Source organism: Phaeoacremonium minimum (genome assembly GCF_000392275.1).
Source record: "Phaeoacremonium minimum UCRPA7 unplaced genomic scaffold PA7_03_scaffold_61, whole genome shotgun sequence".
Taxonomy (NCBI): Eukaryota; Fungi; Ascomycota; class Sordariomycetes; order Togniniales; family Togniniaceae; genus Phaeoacremonium; species Phaeoacremonium minimum.
The window spans coordinates 46146-69947 of NW_006920968.1; the positions used below are offsets into that span (position 1 = coordinate 46146).

The window sequence follows — 23802 nt, forward strand, 5'->3', positions numbered from 1 at the left end:
TCAATATCGGCGAATGATTGCCTCGCCGCATTGGATGATGAGCTTCACGGCATCAGTTCATCCTACTTGGAGCAAACGCAGTAGAGCATGTGAATGTGGCCCGGAGTCAAGTGTCGACTAATCAAGATCCATGTGAAATGCCTAGGACTCCAAGCAGCGATAGAAGACAGCTGTCGATTCTGAGGTTTGGATTTGTATGTGATGCAGACTGGACTGGACATCTCGCGACTGTGACTGACATCTCCAACCATCGGATGTGGGTGGGGATGTGGTAGGACAACGGTTGCTTGTCGCCGGTGACTCTGCCTTCTGACTCTGATCGCATCGCGGGGTCTGTTCCTCCATCTTACAGCGTCAACGAACTCGAGTACGTGGTGGCGCCAAAGCCACCTCCAATCACCGTCAATACAGCTCCAAGTCAGTTCACATCCCGACAATTCTACAACGCGTCCATAGCAGATCACCGTTCCCTCCAGATCCGCCGAGGATGCAACGCGCAGGCGGCCAAAAAAGCTTATGACCACGTACCCTACGACTTTTTTTCACGACGAACCCGGGCTAGACATTCGAAGATTGACCAATGTGCTAGGTGCATAGGCATCATGTATCTGAAGGGACGCATAATCGTAACTCACTGTTGCTGCGCCGAGGGAAAAGACAAGACCTCCCATCCAGTTACGTAGTTCACGACCACGTGGAAGACTATCGCCATGAGTTGCGTCGTCTCGATGTCGTCGTCAATTGTTGAGCCTAGAGCTGCAGACTCTAGCGCAGTATAGGACAGGCTGCTTGTCCTAGCCGCGCTGTATAGGCCTAGGTAGGACTCTGTCATCACCTAATACAACCTCGACCAGGAGGGTATTCAACGTCCCTCTGCCTACGACACGGCTGTCGCACCCGCAGTTCTGCAGAGAGCCTGACTCCATATGCGGCTCAGATTCGTGCGTCAACGCCAGGCATGCAGGACCAATTCCCTCCTCGATAAGGATAGGAAGCATCTCTTGCACGGCAAGCACCACACAGTCACCAGCCCTGCCTTAAGGACCATCCACACAGTAATGAGTCATGCCATGTTGTATAACATACCGTGGCAACATGTTGGTCGAGGCAACGTGCACCAAGGCTCGATCTCTCATGACAAAATGTCTATAAGTACATTCAAAATCTCCCCCGAGAGATACCATCAATCTTTAGCCGTTTATTATCGCGCTCGTCTGGCGACATTCACCTTTGAGATCCTCTCAAAGAGAGAGGGGCCTCCCGAAGAGAAATTATCGTGTCTCGAGGCAACATATTCCAGCATTAGACATGTGATTGAACTCATCGTCGACGCTATCACTCTCACTATTTCTCGAATTGTAGGCTCGATAAAGACGAACCACACTCTTTCAAAGGGTACTTCTACCAACGGAATCAACACCTCATCTACATTCTCCCCTGAAATCGCTATTTACAATGAAAAGACGCCGATTTCGTATGCAATCCCAAAAAATCTCGCTCAAGTGGTGATTGAAGAATGCTATATAGCGGATCGGCTACCCACCTACCTCCCAGCGTTGCATACATAAGGTTGGGAAAAGTCCGAATATCCCATGAGTCTGGTGATAGGTCCTCGATCAGTTACCCATCGAAGTAATTCGCCGATTCTCGTGGATCATACCATTTTTACTACACCAATGGCGTTTTCGGGCTAGATGAGGCTGGGCCATCCCCTTTCGTGTAATAGAGTTGCTAGGGACAATCACGCTCATGAGGTATTTGGTAGGAGATCGGGTTCTGGTATGAGACCATCCTGCGGATACTTTTATACTCCAAAAGGGCTACTAGCTATGACAGGCCTTGGGCTTTGAGAGTTTCGCGGGCCCCCTTGTCTATATCTAATAGAAAGGGAACTGCTCGCCAAAAGCTCAAAGCCCAAGGACTGCGCCGGTGGGCTCGAATATGGGGAGTTGATACTATCACAGTGGGCTAGGATAGTCAGAATTACAACTGAAATATGACGATTCGTTGCATGTGCTTTTTTTACTCATATTTGCAACCCGGCAATAGTAATTCATTTCTTGCTCGAGGATAGAACCATGTCTAAATATCTATGCCGAATGACAGTGTCTCTGGAAACAATCATGCCAAAGCCACCACTTCCAATCGACTTCCTCATGCGCCTCATCTTGTGATTGCAAGAAACTTGCCATATCCTTGAAGTTCTATGCCTCTTACTCGTTTACACTTCAGTGGTTCATGGCGCTTCAGTCCTAACGAGCCCCAGTTTCCTAATTCAGCGTGAGCTGGCTTATAAATCGAGGGATGACAAATGAAGGAGCACAATGTCTCTCCAATGCTTGAAAACAACAACACTACCTTTGTTAGATGCATGACGACAAGTACACGGAACATTGCGACCACGCTATGGATTTACCTGCATATGAGTTTATTTCACACACAGGCACTTGCAATGCCCGCGATACTGGAGTCATGCACTTGACTCGTTCCGGTAATTCACTCGGGGGTTGATGTAAAGAGAGTAGAGCCTCGTTCATGATAAATAGGGGGTAACATGTCGAGATATTGTGTGAGAAATCAGCCCAAGGAGCATTGAGGGACAATTCGGCTGAACCATATTCTCATCATGGCCACACTTTTACCAGAGAAACATATCGCAGTTGCAACTCCTGCGCCTCGGGCACCGCTTGTTCTGCTTGAGGTGTCCACCATTCCGCCCATAGATGGAGAAATCACTGTGCATGTGCAATGGGCCGCTTCTACTCCCCTGCATCTTCATCAAGCGGATGGTGGCCTACTCGTCAAACACCCCTACATCATGGGTGGTGATTTTGCCGGTACTGTGGTCGCAGTGGGACCTCCCTCCCGGAACCAAAGTGCCTCCGAAGAGATCGAGGTTGGCGATGCCGTCTTTGGCTTTGCATTTGCAGAGCCACGCCAGGAGTCTCATCAGACATACATAACCGTGCCGTTATACTTGCTGGGGAAGATTCCTCCAAATCTCTCCATGCAGGAAGCTGTCACAGTCCCCGCCAATCTAGTCACAGCTTTTCATACCATCACTCACGATCTTGGACTACCGCTCCCATGGCCCATCCCTGAGACTTGGGCACCACCGGAGTCAGTGCGAAACGCAGCTGTGGTGATATGGGGTGCGGGAAGCAGTGTGGGAAGCTACTCAGTGCAAGTGCTTCGGCACTGGGGCTATAGGAATATCGTAGCCGTTGCCTCGACCAGCCATCATCCGCGCCTTCGTGAGCTGGGCGCAGCGGAGTGCTTTGACTATCGACACGACAATGTTGTTCAGAGGCTTAAACGACATGTGTCTGAAACACAGGGGCTCCATGTACCGTTCATCATAGATTGCATAGGGTCGCTAGAAGGCACACTCCGGCCACTCACTGGCCTCGCAGAGCAAGGGACGAGGATAGCAGTCATGCTTCCCGTGATCATGAAGCACGCGAGCAAAACTGACGAGCCGATCTACGAAATGGACGTGACAAAATGTCTTCCGACGGAGTGGAAAGATGGCGTGGAACTGCGTGGGACGAGAACCCATTTCTACTCCGATGTAAGTTTGGTCAGCACTCACAAGATAGATATTATGGTAGGAACTAACCCCCTGGAAGAACGAGTTCTTCAAATTTCATCTTCAACCAGAGATCATACCAAAGTTACTTGCAGACGGCGTGATCCAACCAAATAAACAGAAGATCATCGATGGCCCATCGCTTTTGGAGCGTGCGGAACAAGCGCTGGGCCTCCTACGGGATAGGGCTCCCAGTGCGGAGAAACTTGTCTGGAGAGTCGCTGAATAAGATTGCTGTGAACATATGCCACGATGGTGATATCAATATTAACAAAGCTCCATTGCACCGGTCAAAAAAGATCGTTTCGTTGTCACCATATCAATGCATCGTATATACGTAATTAACCACGAGCCCCCCACGATTTATTGGCCATCTTCGAACTCATACCTCATGACTCAACCCCGAAAGCCCCAGCGCCCAGAGAAGCCCACAGCAGATAAATACATGTAGATATACCCAGTCGCGACCCAAGACAGTAGCCTCTGTGTTGTAGTCGACCTCGTCCTTATACCTGAATTGGTTCGCCAATACTTTGGCCGACAACCTCATTGATCCTGTCAGCGTCTGAGAATGTTTCTCCTTTCTTCTCGAGGCGGGCTCTAAACTCCCTCATCAACGTCAAGTGTAATCCGGGCAAGCTGTCAACCATCCAAGATGTGTCGCTGTCGTCCAAGCTCGTCGCTTCGTATGCTCCATCTTCATCGTGGTATATGAAGTGCTGCGCGCATTCCCACTCTCGAATATCATCCACACCATTTAGAATGTAGTCCTGCACACGATTGGTGATTTCAATCGGACCTCGTACAAAGCCCCATAGGCTGTAAGAACCGTGTCGCAGGATCATCTCCTGGAATGAGATAACTTTATCCCAGCCGTCTGGTTCGGTTTCGAGCTTCGGGCCTTGATAACGAGCGTACCCCCTTCCGGCCATCGTTGTCAACGCCAACAAGAATGCGAGATCACGGGTGGGTAGGCAACGAATGATTCTGATCTGTTGAAATCTTATCTTCGCCATGATCTTGGTGTTGCGGAACCTCTTGCCGTTGGCCTCTGCACCCTCGAGCATCTTGGGATAATGCGCCACAGTGTCTGCCAGGAGATCTGTGATGTATAGAGCTCGCTTGACCCCCTGCTTGAACTTGTCCATCGCCGCAGCTGTGATGCGAAGTGATTCAGGCCTCCAGGTGCACAAGAAGGTACATGTTGTCAGGATAGAATTGATGCGATGCTCCCGAAGCTCGAAGTCCCGAACGACCGCAAAAGACCAAGACTCTATCAACAAGCGATCTGGTCCGTCCGAGGACAGCACTGGCCCCAAAGGTGGAAGAAGAAATCCAGACAAGAGCCTCCCTCTAGAGATAGAGTGTTCATACTCGAAGATGATGTTTCGTATTGTCTGTATAGCTGTTAGAACAGAGGCCCGGGGTCTGCCAATTGATTTCAACGACCGCCAGTTGCTTGTCAAGATCAGACGTAAACAGGTAAAGCAAAGCACCTACACTACAGGTTCGAGCTAAATTCATGATGGTCTCAAGGTCAGCCTGCTCTGCGACCTGGAGGAGAATAGGCACGGGAATGACACAAGCCGCCATGTTGAGGGAAACGACCTGTGGTAAGCAATACACAGATTTATGTCTGTCCAAACAGTCAACGAAGTTGCCAAAGCGATAAGAGTGATGAAGCAAAAGACGGAGAGTGAAGGACGGCGGGTGGTCTCTCAAGAACGGTGCTCCTATATATACGTGCACCCTGATGGCCGGATCATGGCCTCGGAGCTCACAGCTATAGTGAAGTCGACGTGTGAGTAGGTAGACAATAGGAAAGACCAATGAACAATAAAAATAAGTGAATTCGCATGAAAGTTGCGATGAAGCAGCTGTGACTGGGGCGATGCTGTAGGGAAGTAGCGACACAAGCCGGGCACATGGCAGCCATTACCACCGTTAATCATGACTCTGAGTACTTGTGCTCACTTCAGACGACAACTGCCACCGGCAACATACCTTTCACGGGTTTCAACACCGCTGCTGAGAGCGCTAGTGCAACAGGCAATTAAGATGCTCTCATGAACCCTCGGGAAGAGCTGCGGTCTCCCGGATGTTGCTTGGTACACACAGATGAAGCACTATATTTAAGCCGGACCTGATCGAGAGTCAAGAGTCAATCTTATATAAAACTCCCGCGACATATCAGACAATTACCATTTTCTTTATTAAAAAAACAAAAATTAAAAAAAAAAAAAAAACAGTTTAACACGCCGGATATTATTTAGATTTAAAATCACAGAGATCAAGCGAAGATGTCTTCCAGACCTGAGGAACCTTTATATACGAATGCGGACACTTGTTTGCTACAAAAGATGGTATTAATACACGTCGCCCACACAAGCCTTATCGTTGGAGGCTTCTTGATGGATAATATTTGTCCACTAGGCCAGATCCCATGGTCATGACAAACTCCTTACGCCATTGATGCAATCCAGGAGCCATCCGACAGCATTAATACAAGAAAACGGTCCACAACCAAGCCCAATACGGCCAAGGTAATCACCTACAATTACTGTCCACCAGCCGTCCGTGTCTGATGGTGGATCGGAATTCCAAAGACCAGCAACTTATTTTCAAAGGTTACTGCCAGACTCTATGAAGCGTTCCTTCATTTCAACACGCTTACCACCCAGCGTTTTAATCTTCTCCACCAGGTCGTGGTTCCTGTCTAGTTCAGCAATATCATCGCTTCCTCCAATACTTTTGCCATTGACCATGATGTTGGGGACAGTCCGTCGGCCGGTCATTTCACCGAGGCGGGTTTGGATCTGAGGGCCCAGCGGATGCTCGTCAAGCTCGACAACATAAGGAGCGGGGTCGATATTGTACTTTTCAAGCAACAGGCCCTTGGCTCGCTTAGAGTATGGACAATATGACTTGGAGAATATGATGACTGAGGTGGTTAAGGTTAGACTAATGTTCACGAGGAGGATGGTGGATATTTTTCGAGGCAACTGACCAGGTGATTTCTTGAGAATGTCGTTCAATGTCACCTCGACTGCATGTTCCTCGTCTGTCTCCTGTGCTTCCACACTGTTGCCTCCTTCATCTTTCTTGCCTTGGCCATCGGCTGAGCTTCCAATTCCTACAATCTTCTCGGGCGCATCCGGTCTGTTTGGAGATTTTGCATTTGCAAGGTCCTTGGCTTTCTGCTCGGCGTCCTTGAGGCGCTGGGCCATCTCGCGGGCAAGTTGTTCATCATCCTCGTCGACGTCGCCATCTCTATCCTTGTCTTGTGTTGTCTGGCCTGCCTTTGTGCCCATCACAGCCTGGTCACCATGGGCCTTGTTTAGCCCATTCACAGTCTTGTAGTAGAAGTCGCCTAGTGTGCGGGTATCGCGTTCTTGTGACTGGCGCAGTCGGGATGTGTACATGAGGGTCATGACGACCAAGGCGAGCACGCCGAAGAACAGGAGCCGGACGCGCCTTGCAGAAGGCATGTTGGGCTGCGGCTCTGGTCGACAAGTATAGCTTGCAAGGTAGGCAAGAATAGTTCGAATGCAATCGATTCCAAGAAGTGATCGCGACCACGTCTGGCTGGGTAGAGGAGCTGCTCAGCTGATCGGGTGCACACAGGGAGGATGTTTTCGCAACAAGATCAGGTGCAGCACCTGCTTCGATCAACGCAGTGAGCGCGTCGGTGTGGTGGAGATGTAGCAGGTAGAGGAAGCAGAGTGAGCATTTCCTCTGCACTCGCTCTTCCAAATGAGGATCAATGTGCCAGAACAGGAGAGGTCACTCCGTGGTTCCAACGGCGTGCGATGGGAGGAGGAAGCGTAGCTGTGGTTTGTAAGGTGGAGTCTGCGAGGGGTTAATGTTGCCCCAAGGGATTGATTGACTGCAGGTGTTAGGTGACTTAGGAGAAGATGACAGCAGTTGGGGATATGAAAACTCGTCTACACCCCTTGTCGTACACCTCAACTGATTACCTAGGCAATTGATTAGAGCACGTGGATGTCAATGGAGATGTCCCGGCGAAGGCACACTTGACATAAATCAATCCATCTTGCTTGCGGGTCAAACGGTCGGCTTGGCCATGGTAAGTATTACCTGAAGCTAATCTATCTAAATAACGTGTCAAGGTACGGCAAAGGTAACCTTGAAATCCGCGAGCTGGGAGTCTCTTGGGTGATTGGCTAGGTGCTTGGGTTAGGTCCTCCCGCCAGGGGCTTGCCTGGTAGGGTCGATTGGTGGATTCAAAGGTTGGCTTGTTCGATAGCACCGTTGCACCAATCTTCCATTACCTTATTATCAAGCTTATGCACGCCAGCACGCGAGAGCCTTGCACATGGCAATCACCACCCGACCGATATCCTCTCCACATCCCGTGCGTGCATCACAGAGTAGACACATAGCGCATGCTCTCGCCTTGGCTACTGTATCTACATGTACTTCAGCAGTTCCCAAAGATAAGTGGCCACCATGTAGTGAGTGACTACCGCTTCAAGAGATAATGCCATACAGGGGAGGAACCTGGTCACCTCCCAACATCGAAATGTGAATGTATCCCTGGGCGAAACCTCCTAGTAGGGGCTTGCTGCTATGCAGGGGCTACTACATGTTGTGCCTGGGTGTGTCATGGAGGACGAATGGGCCAGAACAGGGCTGATGTGTGCGGCTCTTATCTCCTGTACAACGTCCTCCCTCTTTCCTCCAGACCACAATCATATTCCGTCTGGCCATCGAGCCCGGAATTAGGATTATTTCACGATCCAAAGGTATATGGAACAACATGATGCAGACCGGCTTCAGATCACAGACTATTGGTAGCGAGGAAAGTTCTGTTTCTGTTGTGTTCAGTCATATCCTACTTTCTGTTGCCCTTGCTGTACTCTTCCATCTTCCTCATTCTAGCCCGCGCAGATGGAAGATGCTGGATGTGACTCTGTCCCGTCCCGCTAGCTCTGCACATGTATCGCTCGGGAACGACCACAATTCGACGGACTCAAATGCTCGAGAACACGGACATGCTGGACAAAGCCTGACCACTTGAAGAGAACATGCAGTTGTTCGCGCATGATGACCCAAGGTTGGCATTGTGGATCCACGCTGGCTCCCAGTAAAAGAGCCCCAGACCGTTCTTCACCCCTGCCACGATGGACGCTACGTCCTTGATCCACGTGGTCTGGCCAGCGGCAGAGAAGGGGATGCTGCTGGCATCGCTGGGAAAAGCATATTTTGGCGATGGGCACGATGTCGGCCAGTCCGTCTCGGCCACCACAATACCCTTGCCCCAGGTGCTGGCCATATTCGTCAGGCTCGACTTGAGTGACGCCAATGTCGCAGCAGAGTTGTAAAAAGGGTAGTACGAGACGCCCATGATGTCGAAATCTGACGCGGCCAGGGTGCCCGCCGCAAGCACTGTCTTGTAAAAGTACTGTTGGGTACTCCAATTCCAACCGTTGTCGAGGTGGATCATAATCTGAGGCTTCGGATTCAGGGTCGAGTCTTTGATGCCCCATGCGGCTGAATGCAGCAACCTTGCAATGTTGGAGTACGAAGACGTCGACCCCGTGGGGAACAATAGCCCAGCCGTGATCTCATTGCCAATGGAGATGATCGACGGCTGGATGCCATTGCTCTGGAATTGGTTCGAGACGTCGAGTGTATAGTTGTACAGCCTCCATGCGAGATCGTCAATCGCAGTCGGCCATCCGGATGGTATTGACTGGTGGGCGGGATCTGCCCAGGTGTCAGAGAAATGGAGATCCAGATATACCCCAAGCCCAGCGGCCTTTGCCCGCTTCGCAAGCTGAAGGTTGTACGCAAGGTTGTAATTTCCGTCTGACGGATTGACCCAGACTCGCTGCCGGACCGTGTTGACGCCACTCGATGCCAGTATCTTTTCCAGTGCCTGAGTGGTGCCGCTCGCTGTTTTGTACGAGGTCCCGGCCTTCTCTTCTACGATGATGGACGACCAGTCAACGCCACGGTACATCAGGGCTGCCGATGCTGTTGACGCTGCGAAGGCGAGTGTTAAAACCGTTTGGATCAACATAATGTGAGTGGTAGCGATGACGATCTCTCATGCGAACGATGACTGGGCACCCACATCTCGATGCCACCTCTGGGGTCAGTCGCGGATGTAGACATGTTTATAAGAATTTGGCAAACGAGCCTTGAGGAGTCGCTCGGAGACGGACAAATCTCTCATCTCTCTTTCCCCTATCTATGATTGGGGGAAGTGAGGAAGACGATTGACGAGCCCAGGGTCGCAACAGCCGTTGGCGATATTACGGTGCGGGGAAGGGGTTACTCCTGTCGTATCCACGACACCATTTCTGGCTCTCGCCTTGCCAGTAACAGGCCATCACCCTGAAGAGTCTTACCAAAAGGAGGCAACGCCTTCGCAATCCGCGACCGAGGTAGGTTTCACACGATCGCTGGTATCCCCACCAATCAATTTGATACACCAGAGCAGGATCTCGCCAATCGTCCTACCCAAGCTTGGGTGGTTCTACAAAGATTTACCATCCCGTTATCCCGGCAACCCGATTCTACAGCCCAGTAACCTTTCCGGGGAACCCTGGACAAGCTCGGCTCCACCCGGACCGTACGGCCACCTACTCAATCACCATGAACTCTGTGAACAGCAGGTGTCCCGTCTGTACAATATAGCCAGTCTTTCGGTCCGATCAGACCTGCCTCGTCTTTAGATGCCTGCATGGCATCGCCGCATTTGCGTCTTTGGGTATTAGAGCTTGTCCAATTCGGTCATCCGCCCTGTACACCACTCAGCATGTTTCAATACATGGCTACCAGGACTTTCCTACGATTCGCGAGGTAAGACATCCTCTATTCCATCAAGAGCAGAAGCGTAGTGTTGACGTATCTCCAGACCTGTAACCAAGGCGGCATCCATTACTGTCTTTTGAGCACGTAGCAAGCGTGACCCCTTTTTGATAATTCAGTACCAGTAGAACGGCGCTACGGCCCAGGAAGTCCCTTGCTCTTACTTTTCTACACTCCTAGGGTACTCTATCAAAGAAGAATCCATCAACATCAACATCAAACATCAGTTGTCCGGAAATGATGTAGCGCCATGCGACCACAATCCTGACGCCATGAACTTGCTATGGCGTTGATAACGCGACGATAGGTAGCATAAAGGCACTCTCGTAGCAAGCATAGGCTGTCCGTGACAACTTTAATCGAAAGAACCTCGCCATGGCACAGTCACATTAGGAATACTACGATCTACGGGGCAAAGCAAAAGCAGATTGTGCAATGCTTCCTGTGGTCGCTTTTTCATGGAACGATATGCTGGAGAACAGCATCAATTAGTCGTCATACTGAGCTCAGATCTTGCGGAGACTGGACTTGTGCCATAGATGGTACTGGCCATCATGAGGGCAAGTCGCCGTTCCATGGGGTTCGAGCTCCTAGAGCGAGCAATCTCAATTTACTTCGAGATGAAAGAAGAGTTCTCGACTTCTGCAAATTGTAGAAAGAGACTGGATGCATTATACATTTGCAAGTCGGTCGATTAAGAGAAGATTAGACGGGATCCATCATAGACCTGCCTAGGTGGGTAGAGCAATTAGTGAAAACCAATCAACACGCGTGGTTTGTTAGAGTGGGTCAAGATAGTTGTGACCAATTGAAGACGCCCAGCTCGCACTTGTGTAGTCAGTCAGAGTGTCACGTGGGTAGGAGCCAATCTCCTAACAGAGAGGGTTGCCGAACCCTAGAATTTTCTGCCGTGGTGGAAGGAGCAACCAAGCCCGCCATAGCCCGAGACTCTGGTTAATCAACGACGGCCCCATCATCGCCAGATTTATCGCTCTTCGATTCATCACCATCGAAAAGTGAAAATCCCGACCAAGCCCAACCGCAATCATGGCTGACGAATACGTACGTAGCGGCGTCTTTCCCATCATCTCTTGCCCGTCTGCGCGCACACACATGTCGGAGAAGCATAGCAAGACTGACCTTGAATTCGTGAACAGAACGCGGAGGAGGCAGCTGAGATCAAGAAGAGAAGAGCCTTCCGCAAGTTTTCCTACCGAGGAATCGATCTCGACCAGTATGTTTTCCGCCTTGTTTTTCAGTTTCCCGATTACGACACCGCATTTTCCCTTAGCATTGCTGCGATGGATGGATAGCTGGATGGAGAAGGATCCGAGCACAAGCATGAAAGACAGGAAACGAGAGGCTGACACGCTCGCTCTTACAGACTCCTGGACCTCAGCTCTGAGCAGCTGCGCGATGTCGTTCACGCACGTGCCCGTCGCAGAATCAACCGTGGTCTGAAGCGCAAGCCCATGGGCCTGATCAAGAAGCTGCGAAAGGCCAAGCAGGAGGCCAAGCCCAACGAGAAGCCTGACCTCGTCAAGACTCACCTCCGAGACATGATTGTCGTCCCCGAGATGATTGGAAGCGTCATTGGTATCTACTCCGGCAAGGAGTTCAACCAGGTCGAGATCAAGCCTGAGATGGTTGGGCACTACCTGGCAGAGTTCTCTATCTCATAGTACGTCTTAAATGTTGCGTGTCCATCGAAATATCACTATACTGACCACCTCATAGCAAGCCTGTCAAGCACGGTAGACCCGGTATCGGTGCCACGCACTCTTCTCGTTTCATTCCTCTCAAGTAAAGGCTGCGGGTTTCTTGGGGTTCTTGCATCGATTCAATATGGATCAGGCGAATGGTCTCGACTTTGTCAAAGGATGGCAAGGTCAACACTATCTAGTGAAGATAGTAAAATGAAACATGCACATAGTGCACTAGGCATCCCAAGCCATATGAATTGATCGTTCTCACCATTCAAGTACCAGTCCTGCCGTGTAATGATTTGCTTCAGCTCTGGTGGGAGATGTCATGACGTATCCTTTTCCGTGTCGTGACCATTGTCTTGCTCAGTCTCTCGGGTAGATAAATTCATCTCTAGGGTTCACGCATGAAGGCATGGAATGAAATATTCTCTATTGGAACTAACGAAATCAGGATGTTTCGAGGACACCTCAGCGAGTCGGAATTCTCGCCTAATCTGTAAGTGCAGGCTGATCGAACTGGTCTTGTCCAACAACCTAATGAATGTGCTTGCTTTTTATCAAGGATGAAATTTGTTGAGTCAGCTCCGGGTGCAGGAAGATTACAATCGTGGCAGACATGCAATCGGGATTACCGGCATGGTTTCGGCATATTGTGAGATCATCCTGGACCACCAGACCAGGTTCTCAATTAGACTTCCTTTCATGCTATCTATAGTCTCAAAGCATATACATGCGTGAGAATATGTGGAACACAGTAAGCTAGAGGAGTCAGTTATCTAGTCATGCTTCGCTACAAGAGCACCCGGAATGGCGGCAACAAAGCGACAAGACTCGTCGATTAACGCAAGTATCTCTGCTATGTGCATCATTTTATTTGGTATGGTACATCATCGGACTCCTACGCCTCCTTCGTCGATGCTAGCTTCTTCGCTTTCCTCTCCTCTTCTGCGAGGTGCTGGTTTCGATAGTGAGCTACTACATTATCCAGGTTCGCATAGTGGCCAGCTGGGACATTACGATCGGGTCCCGCTTGTATCATCCTGCCATTCAGTTAGCTTACCGCCCATTTCAATGACTAGCCGTCGGCTATCGTGAGCCGGAACTCACTCTGGATATTTCAGCTCAATATGCGCGTTCCGGCCAGCGTTGTAATAGAGGTGCTTATCGAATGCTGCTTGTTCAATTGCTGCCGTGTGAAGAGTGTTCCGTTGCTCCCATTGCTTGCCGAGGTCCGACCAGCTCTGAATAGCCTTTGTCACGCTCGACGGCTCGCCATCCTTGCCCGGTCTCGAGATGTAGTAGACGAGCGCCCCGGCCGGCAGAGCTCCAAACGCAATGAAGAAACCAGCCTATGACCAATAGTTAGTCCCATTGTGAACAACAAGATGGACATCTCGCATTCTGTTGCCGGTCAACATACTCCGAGAGGCTCATCGACCGCGGGGGCGTGGTGGTCGTGATGATGTCCGTGGCTTTCTGAGGCGTAGGATCGCGAACTCCGCAGCTGTGTAGGACGTGCTCGACGAGCAACAGCGGCCGCTCTCTGTCGGAGTGGTAGCATCTTGGCTCGGCCGGTTGTGTTGTCAATTGGTGGTTTGAGTAGAGTAACGAAGGAGCACACGCCGTCAAGCTCTGAGGAGAGCAAGGTGCGCGGCAAGCCCCGGGCGCTAAATTGGCCGTTAGCGCAGCAGCGGTTGCGTCAAGTGTAGCGAATCATGTGCTGCCAAATAGAGTGCTTTTTGGCAAAGCCCCGAATGGCCAGAGTTACCTTGTGCTGAGTTTCGATAAGACACCCTGTGAAGGTAGAGAGAGGCGAAAGTCTTCAAGATACAAAGTGTCCTTTCTCTTGGATTCTATGGTTTGACTCATTGTAAACAGGATACGGTGTCATGCCAATGTACTCTATGAATGATTAATAGACTCGAGACCTCATCCTATGGATGGTTAATTGGGTGAACTGCATTCCTTTTGATCTTTCCCTCGAAATTGGTTTCAGCTGTCGGCCTTCTCATCTTCGGTGCACACGAAATTCGGCCCCATACGCACCAGCCATTCTTTTTTGCAAGCGTTCACCTGGGAACTACCATTACGGGGAGGTTTGCCGCTGCTTCGACATATGTGGCTCTTACCAAGCATTGCTAGCCTTCCGGGCATCGATATGGTCAATATTTCAACATCCGGCAATAGTCGACGATTGTTGCGGCCATCACAAGGCTCGTCTCTTTCCATGCTCTTGTTTCTAGTATTTGTCATCTTTGCATTCGGCACGGCAGGCTCAAGCTCGGCCGCTGAAAGAGGGCCGTCATCATCGCCAGAGACCGATCTGATATGTCACACGACCAATCCGGCGGACTGTTATCCCAGGGTGTTTCAACCAACAAACGAGTTCCAGACCGTTCATGACGATCAAGAGTTACCGTCAGGGCTGCATGTCAGATTGAATATCTGGACCGGCCAGAAAGAGGCCAAGATAAACGTACCCGATGAGGAAGATCCTTCACTGGATGGCTTGCCCGTTGACCGCGCAGTTGTTGTTGTGGACCCAGAGCCGGCTGTACATGAGCCACAAATTCCCAGTGGAGCACCAGGTTATGATCCAGTGGGAAAGATCAAAGAACCCAAGGACGAATCCAAAACCGAGTCGAGGGTTTTTCATGATTCTATGACCGTCCTTAAAACATTGGCGTTGGACGATCGACCGTTTGACGCGGCACTGGAAACGCTAGAGGACATAGCGCACGACATCTACTATGGGCTCAAGATAGCGGAGGACACGAGCGCAGTGAAGGCACTTCTTTGCATGATGAGCAGCCAAGAAGTCTTCCGCGAGGACGCATCCGATGTTTCTATATCCACAGCTTCTCGAGCAGCATCGATATTGAGCGCCGCGCTTCAGAACAACCCTACAGCACTCCACGAGATTGAGGTGGCTTGGAAGGACATAAGAGGATTAACATGCAAAGGGACACACCAGCCATTAAATGACGCCGTGTTTGGGATGTTCTTTCCAGAAGATGCCACGACGATGATCTCAGATCATGTACACCCAGGCCTCGTGAAGGCCAAAGTTGGGGCAATGAATGGCCTCATAAAAAGCCCGGTCATTCGGAACGACTTCCTCGCTAATGATGGCATGGCACAAGTGTTGCGGGCTCTGATTTCAGACGCTCCAGAACTCGTTGCTGCGCAGAGGAAGTTTGCGAATCTGGTGCTGGATAATTTTTTGGACGAGAATATGGGTGCAACGTTAGGTGTGTGGCCACGCCGTCTTCCCAGCGATGATGCATGGGACCATCATATCAAACAAATCGCGGAGGCGCATAGGAGGGACAAGAGCCACTGGAGCGTGGAACTCTGGAACGGGTTGAAGGAGCAGAGAGCAGGGGATAAAAGAAAACCGCGACAGGAAAAGGAGGATCTTTAATCATCTTAATACCACTACAGTTTGCAGGTCCATAATAAACACAATGTATAGAGGGCTCTTGCATAATTGGCTTCTAATACGAAATAGTTGAGGTTGCACCGTCGTGCTGTTGTTGCGGCGGGTTCTACATGTCACTGCATGGGCATGTACGCTAAATCAAGTACGCTGGCACTTCTGAAAACCTCCACTCCACTTCACAGTATACCTTCGCCACTCAGAACAGAGACTTTCCCTCGAAAGCGCATAGAAGCGTAACCTTTCGAGGCAACTAGCGACAATTCTACAGATATCACCATATTTCCATCTGCGGCACCAATCTTTCCTAGCAACAATACTCGTCAGCACGTGTCTCTGACGTGATTCCACAAGACCAACATTATCTTGTGCGTGTAGATGGACGATTTCAGCCTGAGCAGACAAGCATAGTTCACCAATTATCTCTGGCTATGTCATTATTGCATTATCCGGTCACATATTAGTTCAACGTGAACGAGATGACGACCCTTCGCACCTCCCTTCCTACCATTTCCATCGGCGGCACCCGTGGTGTAGGCGCAGGCCGTAGGATCCATGCCTCTCAGTCTTTCCAGCCGGGTGACCTTATCGCCACATTTCCCGACCCAGTTCTGGTGTTGCCGGACGGGCCATCCTCTAAAGTGGTCTGCAATCATTGCCTGGCCCACGGCATCAAACCTCGAGCATGCTCAGGCTGTAAAGCCATCGTTTATTGTAGCCCTTCATGCCAGAAGGCGAATTGGGTGTTGATCCATAAGCAGGAGGTGAGTAAGCAATTCTCTTATGCAGGTCTATTGATCTGGTTATCGAAAAGCTTTTGAGGTCTATATGTACAAATATATCAGCGTATTCTCCTTGCTTCCAGAGGTGCACGACCGGTAGTAGAAACGCGAAACAACGCTGATCATTCCTCTCACAGTGTAAAGCCTATCGAAGAGTTCGTGACAGTGTCAAAACAGACTGGCTGCCCACTCCTGTGAGGGCATTGGTGCAAATCCTTCTCAGATATGAAGAAGAGGGCATCAGAACCGCGATAGAAAACTTGGAGAGTAATCTCAGCTCCTTCGAAAAGCGAAAAGACTTGTGGAAAGACATTAATCTGCAGGCCGTGGCCGGGGTTACATACTCAGGAAAGGCCGAAACAGACGAGGAGCTATCATTGGCAAGGAATCTACTCTGTAAAGTGAGTCTCGCACTCTAATGTCTTCGTAACTGAGACCCAGCTAATAGGTGATGAGATCCAAACAAATGCGTTTGATAGGTCGGACGTCGACATAGGTCAGCAGACGGGAGTCTTCCTAGATCCTATATTGGCCATGGTCAACCACTCGTGCCTACCAAATGCGGCAGTCTCCTTCATAGGCCGCAAGGCTTTTCTCAGGGCTGAAGTGCCAATAAAAGGCGGTGATGAGATCACCATTTCTTACATTGGTATGCCGATACTCCGATACCTCGCTAGGTGCTGATACTCTGCAGATAACACGAAACCGAAGACATTCCGATTGCTGGGTCTCGACCTATATCACTTTCGCTGTGATTGCTTAAGATGCAGTGGTGACTTAGATGTGTAAGTGCTGTGGCTGATCAAGATCTCAAACCAAACTCGCTCCTCGGCAAGATCTCGATTTTTAGCCTTTGTCTATTATCGAAGATCGATATGTAGTCAAGGAAAAAACACTCCTGCACTTTAAAATACTGTTCTGTGGGTTCTGCTAACTCCTGTCTTGCAGTTGTAAGTGCACCCCAATGCCGATTGTAGACCTTTCAGGGAATTGCGTAGATGCACACGCTGTTCTGACCCATCTCTTTTTTTACCCCATCTCCTACACCATGTGAGCGACACTAACGGCCTTTTTCAAAGATGAGGTTTGTAAGAGATCGCCAGTCATTGGTCTCAATTCGTTTAGCCTTGTCCCTGATCTCAAACGGTTTCACAAGCCTCCGATTTCCATCACAGCATCGGAGCCTGTAGAAGTAAAGTCTCAGCTAGATGAGATCTACCTTGCTTGCGAAGCAGGATTTGGGAAGAACAATGGAGACGATCTCGAGGCCCTTAAGTATCAATGGGAACAATGCCAACAGCTTGTAAAGGCGAAGATGTGGGCTACAGAGCCCCTTGCACAAACACTCGAAGGGGCCATAAGATATTATGTTGGACAGGGTAGCTTGATTCATGCCTTGTCGGTTGCTTGCTTTGCGAGGCTCAATTGCGACCCATACAAACATGTCGCCCCGTTCAAGCAGTGGAGGCTTAAGGGCTTGATGGTCATTGCAAAAATGTTGACAAACACGGCACCGTATCCAGCCATGGTACAGCTTGCCGAGAAAACCGAGCCAGCATTACTTAGGGCTCTGCAGGGCGCGGATCAAGTGACAATATGTCAAGCTATGCTACTTATGGTCATATCTTATGGTCCAATGGCACACTCGGAGGAATGGGAGATACTGCTCTTGGCCAAAGATATGTTGCGAGATATCGAGAGCCTGGAAGGACGAGAGACAGAATCATCTTTACTACACGCATGGGCTCGGAAAGAAGGCGGTGCCGATGGAATATTCTTCGAGACGGAGGTCCTGAGAAAAGTCGAGCATCTCGCAAGTTTCGCGATAGGGATTTTGGAGAAAGATTTGAAGCCGAGATCACTCCTGTCGAGATAGTAAACCCAAGTTCTAGCGAGAATGCATCGGCATTGAATCGCAAGACGACAGGAAGACTCTACAACCTGGGGAGCACTTTCGAGACCCGCCCCCGGCCCCCGCGATTTCACCTGGTTGGTAAAGATTGGAAGATTATTGGAACTGAAGTATTTGGGATCGCTTAGTCTAGACTAGTAACGCCACGCCTGGAGGTGCGTCGCTGCGTTCGTTTATCTACCGCGCCTGTCTTTGTCAGTCGCGTTTTCTTCCCATCCGACTTGATCAATTCACTTGTTTGGGAGAGTCCTGAAGGGGGATCCATAGCAGAGGAAGGACGTTTCCTCCTCCCTGATATATATAGATTCGGGGGATATGACCCAGTCTCTTCGACTCCCAAATCAGGTTTATTCCCGTAGTCTGCCTCCATACGTTCTAGCCGCCCTTTGAGAATGTCAAACTCCATCTGGAGAGTCTCAACCTGATTGGCTCGATTTCCGATTTTTGCAATGTTACTCGCTAGGATATCCACTTCTCTTGATGATGCGGCTGTGTTTGTCGAAGTTGTGGACTGTCCGGAACGGTTGTGCATTAGTTGCTTTCGAAGAGCTGTCAGCTCTGCTCGGAGTGATTTGACTTCGTTTGCGTATATTTCGGCAGCTGAAGTGCAGCCGCTCACCACCGCCGAAATATCGTCTACCTCCTTTTTCGTTCGGCTGACGCTAGACTTGACCGCTATGAGATCCTTCCGAATGTGCATGGAGGTGGCATCCAGGTCGTGTCTGAGGCTAGACACGGTTGTCTTTAAAGAAGTCACGAGATTACTTAGACTATCGACTGCCTTAATACCTGCTGCAGTTTTCTTGATATCAATCACTTCAGTCTTTAGGGAGGAGAGATGGTCTTGATTCTCTCCCATGTTTTGCTTCAAGTTTTTGAAAGAGTCTTGCAGGCCTTGCATCTCATGCTCGATTCGAAGCACGGCTTTGTCAAAGGCAGAGACAATTTGGTAGCCAGCGCTGTCGATCCGATCAATATCCTCTCTTTGGACGTCGAGGTCAGCCTGAATATGTGAGATATCCAGATGTTTTCCGTCATCCGAAGCATTGTCTTGGTCTTCGACGAAAGATGGCGGGTTGCCAACGTGACCTCTCCCTGGTGTGGCTCTACTGCTTGAGGCAGTGGTCGTGCGCTCGCGCAATTGCAAATACCGCTTGACCACCAAGTCGACATGATGGTTTCCAGCGACTGACACTGGAACCACAGACGTATGACGCAGGAGGATTTGCTTTCTATGAAATCGTCAGACGATGCTCGGAGACGGTACAGAACGGGACAGGAAAGGACTCACTCCTGAAGGACGTGATTCACGGGGGTGCTGACGCACTCCAAACCAATGATTGAACCGCAAGCAGCACAGGCAATATCCTGGAGTTGGCTAAGAGAGGGTGGGTGTCAAAGACTCGGAATATTTGATACTTCTAACATTAGGAGATTGTCTCAGCTTACCAGTTCTCGACGAGACTGTGCTTCTCGCCTGACCTCACATCTCCACGTCTGCGAATTTGTTGGCCGCGCTCTGGTGAGAGGATCGGACTGAAATAACTCTTCCCGATCTGAGTCCAACTATTGACGAATGTGCCTAGTGAATGACCGCATTGCTTGCAGTCGCAACGGATCTGTTCCATAGTGAACGGCACTTCTGCTAGTTAATGGTGTTTGGGAGGGTGTTACAGCGTGTAGCCTTCGCCGAAAGCTCTCGCCGTGTCTCAACCAGGATCAAGATGAAGTGTCCTTATGAGCGGTAACAATAGTAGGCTAGAGGATAGCATCGATCGTGAACATGACAAAGGGTGCGCTCTAGGCACGTCTTGGTGACTTGAAAGCCGCAGTATCCAGCCTGTTGGAGGAAGTAGGTTAGGAATCGTATCTACCCACCTAGGTACCTAGGTAGATGACTTTCTAACGGGAAGATAGCCTTTGGAGTGGTACCTACTAAGGTACCTTAGATTGCAGTCCCCAAGTCCTGGCCCCCGAAAGAGCGACAAAGTGCACTGGACTGGTGGGGCGCCCACACCCGTACCCCACGGACGGTACCTAGAGTTAGGTAGTTGATCGTCATTAGCGTGTACACCTTTCTACCGTAGTTCAGGTCCACTAGAAAATTATCACCAGTGCAGAGCCCGGCGACGCCAACAGCTACTACACCTTACACTCCGAGCTTCAAGCCCTTCAACCTCCCAGCTTAACTCACCCTGCCATGTCGAAGCCTACGACTGAATAGTACCCCCTAGTATCTACACCTCTTTGACATCCCTCGAAACCCGCGTGTGAGTGAGGGGCAAGTGAGGGACACTACACGAATTCGAGCACGAGCTGTGCGACTCGCTCAACGTGCTCACAGTCATGGCCACGGGTGCCGAGGATAAGGATGGAAGTCCGGGTAATGCGAGCTCGGAAGTGAGCAACGCCGTCGGCGAGACTGCGTCTCAAGCTACAAGCGATTCGACTGGCAGTGCCGGGGTGAAGCGCAGAAGCCCACACGCGGCTGATGCAGGCGGCGACGACTGGCAACTTGTTCAACGACCGAATAAGAAGGCGAAAAAGATACCAAAGCCCGATGGCAGCAATTACCCATCTATCACGTTCTCATCGCAGGCCAGACTACAGGCCAAGATACAAATCACTCATCTGCGCGACCTGGTTCTATATATCATGGCAGACGGTTCCGCCCCCGCGTGGATTGCCGTAAGACATCGCCCCCATTTCAGAAAAGTGGTAGTCCTCATCGTACCTGGGCTGGAGGAGGCCATGTTCAAGCATGATGTGGACTTTTCCTCCTATAATTCTCAGAGTACAAAGGATGGTACGGGGCCACCGGCCGATCGTACCTCGACATCGCCAGACGACTATTACCCGCGCGTGTTGAAGAAGGACCGGATCCCGAATGCCCTGAAACCTTTTGCAGAGATGTTCACGCATCTATGGCCTGTTAGAGCTACTGGAGATGACCGACAAGCGCGCATGCACTCGCCCATCACTACTTTTCTCACGGTTCCTCTGCCTAAGTCAGCAGAGGACAGGAGTAGGAAAGGTCCAAAGCCACCGAGAGATCCTCAGGGCTGGAAGGATGTACGGACACGAATCACTGAATTTCTAGTTGGCCCGGACCAGTATTCTGAGAACGGCTTTCTTCCGCATCCCGCCACGTTGACCGATGAGGCGAGCCGCGTCACTTTCAAGGATCAAGAGGGCTGGGTTCATACCCATGTAGAAAAGCTCGCGGACGGGGACGTTCCTGAGAACGAGATCCAGCATGGGAGCATCACAGCAGGTCGTGAGATTCTCGCGCTTGATTGCGAAATGTGTATGACGGGCGAGAAGGAGTTTTCCCTCACAAGAATCAGCGTCGTCTCTTGGGACGGCACGGTTGTCATGGACGAGCTTGTCAAACCAGAAAAACCCATCATCGATTATGTGACACAATTTTCTGGGATCACGAAGGAGATGCTCGAGCCCGTTACCACGACACTGGAGGACATTCAGAACCGACTTCTCGCTCTCATTACGCCGCGTACTATACTGCTTGGCCACTCCCTGGACTCAGATCTGAAGGCCCTACGGCTCACACACCCATTTATCGTTGACACCTCGGTCATGTTCCCGCACCCGAAGGGCCCGCCATTCAAGCACGCCCTGAAATGGCTTGCGCAGAAATATCTCAACCGTGAGATCCAGAAGGGACATGGGACGATGCGTGGACACAACAGTATCGAGGATGCAAAGACCTGCCTCGACCTAGTCAAGAAGAAATGCGAGAAGGGAAAAGCATGGGCGGCTGGCGAATCCTCGGGTGAGAACTTCTTCAAACGCCTCGCTCGTGCGGGCACCGCGTATCGGGCGCAAGCCGGCCCTGATGCTACGGGTGGCATTGCATTGGGAAAGACGTCTGCGGCTGTGGACTGGGGCGATGCCAGTCGCAGCGCCTGTGGGCTTGCAAGCGTTGTGCTTGGTGGCTGTAAGAGCGATGCGGAGGTCGAACAAGGCGTGCTACGCGCCGTGAATGGCGATGATGACGGCAGGGTAATCAAGGGCGGAGGTGTTGATTTCGTGTGGGCTCGCATGCGCGAGCTGGAGGCTTTGCAAGGCTGGTGGAATCGCAACAGGATGGAGGGTGACGAGGCTGGCGGACCTCCCCCTGACCTTGCGGAGTTGCATGCCTCGGCTCACAACAATCCCTTCGTCCTCAATGAGTCTGTGACAAGGGATGCTGCTGGAGACGGTCTCGTACAACCTGGAAAGCTGCCACCTTCGGCACCGCCTAGCAGAGAACCGTCAAAGACAACCCTCGAAGATTGCTTAACGCGGCTGTCCACGCGTCTGCAGCGCATCTACGACGGACTCCCACCCTGCACGGCCTTCATTGTCTTCAGCGGAAGCGGTGATCCTCGGGAGATGAGCAGGCTGCAGAATATGCAATCACAATGGAAACGGGAATACAACACCCCTGGCCGCAAGTGGGATGAGCTGAGTGTCAAGTGGACAGATGTGGAGGAACAGGCCTTGAAGCGAGCAGTACGAAGAGCTCGTAATGGTATTGGATTTGTGGGCGTCAAATAGCTTCCTGCTACGTTGGCAAACACTGACCTATTTGCGTGTCCAGATGGCAATGTGGACGCCTGGGGAGGTAGACATGTCGTGTGAGAATCAAGTAGATACCCAGGGGACCAGGCATGTGGCAAGAGATGTGCCACTGCCAGAGGCATCTGTCATGGCGATGTGCAGCATCGATTGAGTATGGACATCTCACGAATGCCAACTACAGCATAGAAGAGATTTCGGGATAGCTTCCTCGCAATCTAGTTGCCTACGTTGAATGTTCCCCGGATGACTTGGTGACATACCTAATCTGAGCTTGGTTGTATCTCCTACCTGCCAACTTGCCGAGGCACCTACTCACTCGCCATGATACGATTATAGATATTACTTAGGTAGGTACCGCTCGCGTCATCAAGTCAAGCGTTTGACAAGATGTTGTAGCATCGTTGAGCTCGTCAGTCAAAGAGTACCGACCAGGTGTTGGGTATTGGGAAAACCGCATGCATCCTCCCTGGGTCCTACTAGCTTTGCAATCCGTAGGCATTTCCAAGATCTATCAACCTTGGCTTACTGGGACCATGTTTAATCAGAAGAAAGGGGGATGCGACAGGCACATGCGCACATGCATTTTGACAGGAGATGGACGCCTTCCAGTGACGATAATGCGGGGATGATTGGGGAAAAGGACCCTGGCTTGCCCTGAAGAGCCTCGGCAAGGCGAATCTTCAGCCGATTGGCCAGAGAGGCCGCTATAAATGTCCCAGTTACAGGTACCCCGCCACCAGCGTAGGGGCAACGCTACTGTCGCCTTCACCTGCTTGATTACCTTACTGTGTTGTTTAGGTACCTACCTTAGGTACCTTACCTAGGCTAAGGCAAGGCCTCTCTCCATTAGTAAAGCGCTTTCCTACCAACCTTCGTCGCCCCTCATCCATCCAACTTTACCGACGCACACATATACCAACACCTAGCAACAAAAGATCCGGTCAGACAGA

The 23802-nt window shown here is 50.7% G+C and overlaps 6 protein-coding genes across 6 annotated transcripts; 2 read left to right on the top strand and 4 right to left on the bottom strand.

Moving 5' to 3' along the window:
* Positions 1 to 4095: 4095 nt before the first annotated feature.
* UCRPA7_1089 (hypothetical protein) lies at positions 4096 to 4737 on the bottom strand (the record flags this gene model as incomplete). Its single annotated transcript, XM_007913681.1, has 1 exon — positions 4096 to 4737. The coding sequence occupies one exon, from the start codon at positions 4735 to 4737 to the stop codon at positions 4096 to 4098; it is 642 nt and encodes a 213-aa protein (XP_007911872.1).
* A 1473-nt stretch (positions 4738 to 6210) lies between these two features.
* On the bottom strand, positions 6211 to 7077 carry UCRPA7_1090 (putative glutaredoxin-c4 precursor protein; the record flags this gene model as incomplete). The annotated part of the gene is made up of 2 exons (XM_007913666.1): positions 6211 to 6530; positions 6597 to 7077. The coding sequence occupies 2 exons, from the start codon at positions 7075 to 7077 to the stop codon at positions 6211 to 6213; spliced, it is 801 nt and encodes a 266-aa protein (XP_007911857.1).
* Positions 7078 to 8582: 1505 nt separating this feature from the next.
* On the bottom strand, positions 8583 to 9635 carry UCRPA7_1091 (putative arabinogalactan endo- -beta-galactosidase protein; the record flags this gene model as incomplete). The annotated part of the gene is made up of 1 exon (XM_007913683.1): positions 8583 to 9635. The coding sequence occupies one exon, from the start codon at positions 9633 to 9635 to the stop codon at positions 8583 to 8585; it is 1053 nt and encodes a 350-aa protein (XP_007911874.1).
* A 1841-nt stretch (positions 9636 to 11476) lies between these two features.
* UCRPA7_1092 (putative 40s ribosomal protein s15 protein) lies at positions 11477 to 12236 on the top strand (the record flags this gene model as incomplete). Its single annotated transcript, XM_007913670.1, has 4 exons — positions 11477 to 11491; positions 11587 to 11663; positions 11814 to 12110; positions 12167 to 12236. The coding sequence occupies 4 exons, from the start codon at positions 11477 to 11479 to the stop codon at positions 12234 to 12236; spliced, it is 459 nt and encodes a 152-aa protein (XP_007911861.1).
* A 797-nt stretch (positions 12237 to 13033) lies between these two features.
* Positions 13034 to 13696, bottom strand: UCRPA7_1093 (putative nadh-ubiquinone oxidoreductase kda subunit protein; the record flags this gene model as incomplete). The annotated part of the gene is made up of 3 exons (XM_007913675.1): positions 13034 to 13175; positions 13243 to 13484; positions 13556 to 13696. 3 exons carry the CDS (start codon positions 13694 to 13696, stop codon positions 13034 to 13036), a joined length of 525 nt encoding a protein of 174 aa, XP_007911866.1.
* Positions 13697 to 20051: 6355 nt separating this feature from the next.
* UCRPA7_1094 (putative rna exonuclease protein) lies at positions 20052 to 22828 on the top strand (the record flags this gene model as incomplete). Its single annotated transcript, XM_007913667.1, has 2 exons — positions 20052 to 20061; positions 20613 to 22828. The coding sequence occupies 2 exons, from the start codon at positions 20052 to 20054 to the stop codon at positions 22826 to 22828; spliced, it is 2226 nt and encodes a 741-aa protein (XP_007911858.1).
* Positions 22829 to 23802: the final 974 nt, after the last annotated feature.